Here is a 9,051-nt window from a genome sequence, read left to right as displayed (position 1 = left end):
CAACATCTTCTTTTTCCCCTACTGGCACGCCCTCATACCAGCCACTTCACACTTCTAGACTGAGAACAAAATATGCAAGTTTTTAGCCTACAAAATAATTTTTGCAAGAGTTTTCAAGATAATGAAAAACAGTATTTCAAAATAAAACAGACAGATAGACAATCTTCACATTTCTTCATGATGAGAACACACACTAGAATACTGTGTGATATGTTGCATAGAGCTAATTGTCTCAGGCACGGTAACAACAGTGCTATAAGGTACAAAATCTTGAATTATTTTTTTTTTCTAATGCCAGCAGTCTAAGCAAAAAGCAAAAAGAAGCAACCAGGATAAAAAGAGATAATCTAGAACAGACTGTGATTTTTGATGGTAAAATATTGTTGTGAAAATTGTTTTAAAGAAAGTTATCTTGAGTCTTCTGCATTACTTGATAAACTTCTGAAAAGTTGTTTTATGAACAGCCAGTTGAGGGAAGCCTGTTTTCTTGACAGATTATTCCCCATACTTCTCCATCTTACTCAAAAATATTACCTGCACTGCTACAACATCTTTTGTTCACTTTCTCTACCAATCATATTTACTCTTCCTACATACTACATTTTGTTTCTGCATTCACTAATGCCCTCTTTGACGAGTCCCCAGCTTTAGGAACAAGAGCTGGTCCTTCCTCCCTTACATAACCATTTTTCACAATTTGTGAGATCACTTCTTTGCCAGATTTGGTTGCAAATGCCTAATGTGTTCAAAAACCCTGAAGTGTCTTAAATAGAAGGCACAGTGACATTGCATAAGGTTCTCTGTAGGAAATTATATTAAGAACAGAACTACAAACACACATAAACAGGAAAAAATGAATCTGTTATTTTTTTACTTTATTATATATTATTAAATACAATAAATGTATGAGAATTTACTGTTACTGTTACAAGTATTTTAGGACAACTGTTTTCAACTGTCAGACCTAAATTTTTAGGTGTCCAGAAATCAGATTTCCACCAATATACTGAAAATTTTAAGACCTTTACTAGCTCTGAAAATTATAAATTGAATTGAAGCTTTTGAATGATACCAGGCTGTAGCAGTGGACCCAGGAGTTATTAGCTTTTTTTTTTTTTTCTCCTTTTTAGCACTGAATTTTGCCTTGAAAATTATACATATGACCCTGAAAGATGAAGGGGAAGACCTTCTCAGTAATGTTAAATATTCTGTATACTGGGTCCTATCAGCAGGTACAGCCTGCAAGAACCTTGTTTATCCAGCAGAACGATCTCATTACTAGGACAGTGATGTAGTGTGGTTTATGTCCTACTCTGAAATAACTCAAGGAAATAACTGAGTGAATGATATTCATCCTGGACCCTGTATTGTGCTATTATGTGTAGCAATAATGGGCAGCATATTAAAATAGAGACCAGAGACTACAACCATTCATTTGAAGCAAGTTCTGAAATTTCAAAACTGTTGAATTCTTCAAGTATTTTCCAATTTATAAAATAAAATAAAATATGATTGACTGTTTGATGATGTGATGATAGAAATAAAAACATTTAAAAGTCTTTAGTGCATTTTTTTCCCCACAGTTATTTTGAACCAGCATAAATGTAGGTGTTGATTGTGTGTCAGCAGCAGCCATAACTAAGAAGGGTAACACTAGATATTTTATTTGGCCAATGCCCTACTTATACACAAAGAAAAGAAAGAAAATCCAGTCAAAATAGAAATAGACCACAGTTAGAATACAAAAATGAATAGAAATCCCTCAAACTGTTCAATATTAACAAGTCTGAATGAACATTAAACCTTTGTTCTTCTCTGTCCCTATTTATGAAGGCAGTAACAAAAGTGTTTAACACACAAATGTGTAACATTGTTAAGGTGCCAATGGCAATAGAAAAATCTAAAAATTTCTATGAATTTAATAGGCATCATAAATATAATTAGTCTTTGGGTCTTTGAAAGTGTATCTGTACATTAATTAGGTTTCTGATACATCCAAGATTTTGTAGACTGAAAAATGCATGTGTGCTCTGTTACACCACATGCAAAGTGTACATAAGTTCTGTCAGTTATGGTGCATGCATGTTAACATCTGTCTGAGTGTTTACAGTAATCTAATTTTTAAGGACATGACAGTCTATTTTTCTTTCCATTATTTGGTTTTAAGCCTCTGTTTATACTCCTCAGTTACAGTGGAATAGGAACATTTTAAACACAGATAGACAGTTATCTCCTGAAATATCACTGTTATCACAAAATATCACAGAAGGGTGTCTGTGCCTTATGATGAGAATGATGAATTTCTATTATATCTGTCAAAATTGCATTAGCACCTTTTCATAGATGATGGCACATTGGCTGAACAGTAGTGTGAGGTATTTCCTGGAAGATTTTTAAGGTATTAAAGCTTCCTGCTGTAATAAAGTTAATACAGTTCTAAGTGACTTGAATGTCAGTGTTGGCAGAGTGTAACTGGTATAATATTTCTGTAAGCAGGAAGAGAAACAGGGTCATGTTCACTTCAGTGGAAGACCACACTGAGGAGAGGACACTTTTTCTTAAGATTATCAGTGAATGTAACTGTAATAAATCACAGAATTACGAAATGGTTAAGGTTGGAAGGGACCTCTGGAGGTCATCCGATCCAAACCCCTGATCAAGCAAGGCCACCTAGAAATGACTGTCCAGCACCATGTCTATCTGGCTTTTGAACATGTCCAAGGATGGAGACCCCACAACCTCCCTTGGAAACCTGTGCCAATGCTCAATCGCCCTTAGAGAAAAAAGTGCTGCTTAATGTTCAGAAAGAGCCTCCTGTGTTTCAATTTGTACCCATTGCCTCTTGTCCTGTCCCTAGGCACCAGCAGAAAGAGCCTGGCTCCACCCATTTTGCACCCTCCCTTCATGTATTTCTATTAATTACTAAGTCCCCTTCTCTTCTCTAGGCTAAACAGTCTCAACTTGCAGCCTGTGTTAACAGGAGAGACACTCCAGTACCTTAAACAACTTTATGGCCCTTTATAGACTCTCTCCAGTCTGTCCATGTCTCTCTTGTACTGTGGATCCTGGAGCTGGACACTGTACTCCAGGTGTGACCTCAACAGTGCTGGGTAGAGAGGAAAGATCACCTCCCTCCACCTGCTGACTATGCTTTGACTAACGCAGCTCAGCATACCGTTTTTGCTGCAAGGGCACATTGCTGGTTGATGTTCAGTTTGGTGACCACCAGTATCACAGGTCCTTTTCTGCCAAGCTGTTTTACATCTGGGTGTCCCACAGCACATCTTGGTGCATGGGGCTATTGCTCCCCAGGAGGACTTTGCAATTCTCCTTGTTGAACTTCATGAGATTCCTGTCAGCTCATTTCTCCAGCCTGTTGAGGATGCTATGGATGGCAGCATGACTCTCTGGTGTATCAGCCACTCCTTTCAGTTTTGTGTTATCAGAAAACTTACTGAAGGTGCATTCTGCCCCATCAGCCAGATCATTACTGAAGATGCTAAAAAGGACTGGACGCAATGTTGACACCTGTGGTACACCACTAGATAAAACACAAAATACAAATCCATAATATGATGAGCATGCCAGTATTCATATTTGCTTGAATTGATATTCTCTTAAGTTGTCTGGTGGGACATATTGATGTGGTTAGTGTCAACAAATGACCAAATAGTTCAGTAGATCATTACCTTAAGATGTAATGTTGGTTGAACTTCATGATATGAAGTCTTAATGTGAAACTTTGGACAATTCTAGGCATTTAGGAATTTTTGATTTGCATTCTCTTTCCATAGAAATTTCATCCAATTTATATATTTGATATAATTATTTCACAGAGCGCTAATGTAAATACAATGACTACATATTCAATCTATTGTTAACATTCTCCTTAAAACTCAGGAACTGAACTTTAATAATGTTAATTTTCAAAAGTTTGTTGATATTCTCTCTGGTTTTGCATGTGATTATAGAATACCTGCTAGTATGTTTGCCTAAGCCTACTAAACTGAACTATAGGTGATCCTTAGCACTTTTTTATGAGGAATAGTATGCTGAGATAAAGTTGAGGATATCTGCTCTGCATAGTTAATCCTTCATTCAATATGAAGGCCTGGTGTTATTCTGCAATATGTTCATGGATTTATCAAGCTCAAGGAACTGGGAACCATTAGAATAGAATATCCTGAGGGAGAAAACATGACTAGCAGACTAATATTATAAACCAAACTCGAATAACTTAATTAGGCAGAAAGGCAAGATTACAATTTGATAATGAAGCATGATGAAGAAGCAATTACCTGGTAACTTATATAATGGAATGAATGCTTCTTAGAGGTGCCTGTTAATTCATTTTTTGGCATGGGGATTTAGAAGCAGAGAGAAATAGAATCATATCAGAGAGAGAATGTTCTTTCAGAAAGGTAAAAAAATGAAATGGTCAAAGATGTAAATGAATTCTGAAATAAATAGAAGTTAGTTTCTTAAGTCCTATGGGGAAGCTAATAGCATAGCCTTGTCTGCATTCACTTCAATTTCTGCCAGAGTACATCTATGTCTTATTAGGGCCTTGTAAAAGTTACTAATTTTTAGGGAGTCTTGGGTAAGAAAATTGGAACAGGGACATATTATTGTCCCTTTCTGCTCTTAAAAGTAAATGCAGGAGGAGGCAATCCAAAGATATATGAAATAATTCTCTGTGAATTCTGTTCACAATGCAAATTGATTCTAAATTTTTTATTCTTTTTTCCTCCATCTTTCAATATTGTATCGACTTAGGTTATTACTCACATAGTGGTGTGTGGAGTTGTTTGTGCCTTTCTTATTTTGCTATGTGTATTAAGTACTGTGGTATTATCCAAATGTCAGTCTCAAAAATCACTAACTGGCATGCTATTCTCCCAAATCAGAGATGAAAAAATTGTCTGTATTTAAAGTGTTAACACTGCTTTATCTTGCACAGTAGCTTGAAATCTCAATTAAAGTCAGTATTCAACAAACCCTAGAGTGAGAGGCATTTTATGCGACGTTAGTTTTGCAAAAGTTGATTTTCTAAGCTAGCTAGCTGTCCAAGCTCTTTTAAAGTTAGTAAAAAGAAGTGGCAAATTCAAAGACCAAATATACATAGAAGTCACAGATTCATTTTAAGATGAAATAAACTGTCTTTTGAATGTACTGATTGCTTTCTACTGACTGGATTTGGGGCCTGATTAACTAGCTGAGGCTAGGACACTGAGATTTTAAGTCAGTGAATGTAATGGTGAATTTCCATGGTTGAAATTCCTTAAGAAATAACTATAAGCTTTTGTTCTTTTGTTAAGGAATTAATTGTAGAAAGTATCTGTTCTTCTTTTGTTGTTTTGGTTTTCTTAACTAAAAATTATGGGGAAGAAGGAGGGTAATTGGGTGTTTTTATTGGTTTGAGGGTTTGGTTTTGTTGCTGGGCTTCAGAAAGTCAAATCTAGTATTGCTTTCTGATGAGCAGTTATTGGGGGATAGTGGCTGACATTATTCAACAGGTGAAGAATATGAAAATTATTCTAGAATTATTGCTAACCAAGACAGGAAGAAAGAAAAACATTAATAATTTAAAATCATTTGTAATGCACTTCCATTAAAAATACTGATGGTCCTTTTCCTGGCAGTATCTTTTTGCACATTTGCTCTTTTTGCTCTTATTGTTAAGATAGTTTCTTCTCCTCCTTCAAATCTAATACAGACTTTCACACTTTTTGGTTCAAGCCACAGCTCCTTGTCCTAATGTCTTCTGAGGCTGAGTAATACCTTCTTTACGTGGCTACCCTGACAGTATTAGATTGATGCAATTCAAAGATTATGACACCCTGTGTACCACAAGGCCTCTGTGTTGCACTAGCTTCACTTCAGTATTTTATAACTGGTCATGATGGAGTTCCACAAAAGATAAAAGAGCAATTGCTCAGTTATCTCAAAAATTATCAACTTTTAACACAAAATCTAGTAATAACTCTGTTCTGCATAGACAAGTACATGATGTTATGGGTGTGAAAATGCAGTTAATTTTTCAGGGATCAAAAGAGTACTACTGCTAGTCAGTCACTCAATGGACCTTTTCTCAAATGCAATGCTTTCCCACAATAAAGGTTACTGTGTGAATAGTGCTCTCTGAAGCCTTTTATAATTTCTTGTAATTTTCTCTTCTCTTTTAGCTGATGGATGCACTGACTGGTCTGTGGATTACAAGAAATATCAAGTTCTAGTGGGAGAACCTGTTCGTATAAAATGTGCGCTCTTTTATGGATATATTAGAGCTAATTACTCCCTAGCCCAAAGTTCTGGACTTAGTCTGATGTGGTACAAAAGCTCTGGACCTGGAGATTTTGAGGAACCTATAGCTTTTGATGGAACTAGAATGAGCAAAGAAGAAGACTCCATTTGGTTCCGACCGACAGTGGTACAAGACAGCGGGCTCTATGCATGTGTTATAAGGTACTATATTTTAATATATGGCATTTTAAGTAACCAGATATGAAACAAGTCTCTTAATAGTGACACTTTTGTGCCAAAGAAAAATGTTTTCTGAGCATGTTCCTTTTTCTTGTCCTTCTGGCATTTCCTTCCCTGAAGCATTTCATTCTTAAGTAGAACTTACTATTGAATTTTTTCTGAACATTTAGATTGTGTTTTTTATATAAATTTAGGTCATTTATAGCAAAATCTAAAATTTATAAGATAGGTGGGACTGGATGCATAAATAATGTGTTCCTGTTTCTGATTCTGGTTTAACTCTTACCAGCACTATCCTGGAGTAAAAAGTTTCTTTTTCATGTTCAGATTTAATTTGATATGAATTTTATTAAATTGTTTCATTTAATTTACCTTTTTTTCTGTAAAAAATTGTTATTTGATGTAGTTTCATCAAAGAAACTGGAAAGTGAAATGTCAGCATTTCTACAGACATGCATCCTCTAGAATCACATCTGGCTTAATCTGATAATAGAGGCTGGATGCCAGATATCTTCCAAAGGTATTTAACCTTCTCATGCATCAAGCTTTATCACCATAAATTGGAATAGATTCTGGTTCCTGCTCTCTGAAACAGGTGTTCAGCTTCTTTCTGCATCTTTAAAATGGTTTGCACTCAGATACTGTTTCCAGCCCTTTGCAGTCAAAAAGATCATCTAGGCACTTTCATATTCTCACACCCTTATACTAGATTTTCACTAGATGTGAAATTGTGCAAATTAGAATTTGTACATAGAAAGTACAGGAAGTATTACTACTAATTGTTCATAGGTTTGAAACAGTTGGTTACTGCAGTTAGCTGAACAGATGAAGCAGTGTTCCTCTTGTCTGCATATCTATAAAAATGGTCTTGTTACTCAGCACCTGGAGATATTTAGTGTCTACCACTTTTTTGGGGGGTGGGGGTGGGGAATGCTGTCTGGGTTGTGTGTGGTGAAGGAGAATTTTACCAGATGTGTTTTTAAAAACATTTTTTCTTTGAGCTATTTACATAACCTGTGAGACATTTTGCATGTCATCATTTGTTCAGTAGCATTTTTAAGATGGTTCTTCTTATGATGATGGTTTTCTTTTAAAGAAAAACACAAAAAGCTACACACTAAGCTACTTAAGGAGAATATTTTTTTTATGTTTAGATTAATATTTTTTCAGATAAGTATATAATAGTAGCCATGAAAATGGCAACAGTTTTGTCAATTATACCATAGCACTATTTAAAATACCATTATTAGTCCTCTCTGTTTAGGTAAAGAAAATCTCAAATATCTGATATTGCGTTTTCCAGCAAGTATAGATAAATGCTGAATTTAGATAATCAGACAACCTTTAAAGTGTACATTGATGACAGATTTTAAAAAATACAGTTCTATAGAAAGAAGATGAAAGAAAGAAGAAGAAGAAGGAAGGAAGGGAGGGAGAAAAAAGAAATTAGTTTGTGATCCTTAATACTCTTGTGAACAGTTACAAAGGCTTTCACCTTGAGGATACCCACTAGAATAAGCAAGTATTTGTTAAAGTGTTGGTACTATTTCTGTGCTTGTTGTTATATCAATGTTTCAGTTTTAGATTTGTTGGATGGAACCTTTCAAATGTATGATCAAGATGGTTATTAGTAGAAGACACAATCCTCATTTCAGTATCAGAGGAATACATTTTTATGTGTTTTGTGCATACAGTCAAAGGTTACTTCCAAATAATTTTGAATGCCCATTTAGAATCAAGTTTAAAACTCAATACTTGTTGTTCCCAAGGTAAATATGTATTTGATATTTTAGTCTGAAATAAATAAAATTAATTACTCAGCAATATAATGGTTCCTTTTTTCCCTTGTTCCTTCAGATTCTTACACTACAAAGTGATTATCTGACAAAAAAATAGAGAGAGAGGCTGAACTGACACCATCTGGCAAAATTATGTGCTCTATCTATACTTCCAAAGTTTTTGCTACACAAATAAATACAAAAAACTCTCACATCAAATAGCTGTCTGCTGCCCTTTAGTCTCATCACTGAAATCAGAATAGTCAGCCCCACTGTCACTTTATGCTTGAATACTAGTAGAATACACCAAAGAATCTGGAGAAAGATTAGTGAAGAAGAACTGTAATTTCTTTCAAGAAACAGAGTGAAGATTGCAGGGATGAGATTTAGGAATTCTTTCTTAAACATTGGAAGTTTTTGTTAATTTTAATGATGAGGGCTTGAAACTCCTTCAAAATTATGTTATAAGCTATTTTAGCTTTGAACATTCAACTGAGAAGCACAGTTAAAATTGCCTAGTTGCAAAAAGTTCAGAGTGATGCTTTCAATAACTTGAGTAGGAGAGCAGGGAGAAGAGATGTACCTGTGAGGTAATAAGGCAAGCAGTAAAGGATAAATGGGCAAAAGCAGAACTGCACTTTGAATAAATGATTCTGCCTAGTTTTTATTTCAAACTTACTTGAGGGTGGAACAATTCAGTACCTACTTTTTTTTTTTTTTCTCAGAAGCTGCTTCCTTCACAATTCTGTGCCTTTTCTACCTGTGCCAACAGTAAGGAAGAAAAATACAT

The 9,051-nt window shown here is 35.1% G+C and overlaps 1 protein-coding gene across 1 annotated transcript in view; it reads left to right on the top strand.

Moving 5' to 3' along the window:
• Window positions 1-5,379: 5,379 nt before the first annotated feature.
• The window catches only part of IL1RAPL1 (interleukin 1 receptor accessory protein like 1), a 354,573-nt gene continuing 350,901 nt past the window's right edge, over window positions 5,380-9,051 (top strand). The window contains exons 1-2 of the mRNA XM_035901976.1: window positions 5,380-5,395; window positions 6,186-6,465. Of these exons, the coding sequence (XP_035757869.1) occupies window positions 5,380-5,395; window positions 6,186-6,465 (296 nt within the window). The remainder of the gene's footprint in view (window positions 5,396-6,185; window positions 6,466-9,051) is intronic.

Source organism: Egretta garzetta, unplaced genomic scaffold, assembly GCF_000687185.1.
Source record: "Egretta garzetta isolate BGI_Z169 unplaced genomic scaffold, ASM68718v1 scaffold70, whole genome shotgun sequence".
NCBI lineage: Eukaryota > Metazoa > Chordata > Aves > Pelecaniformes > Ardeidae > Egretta > Egretta garzetta.
The sequence above is the reverse complement of the archived record's forward strand: the minus strand, read 5'-3'. Positions and strand labels throughout refer to the sequence as shown.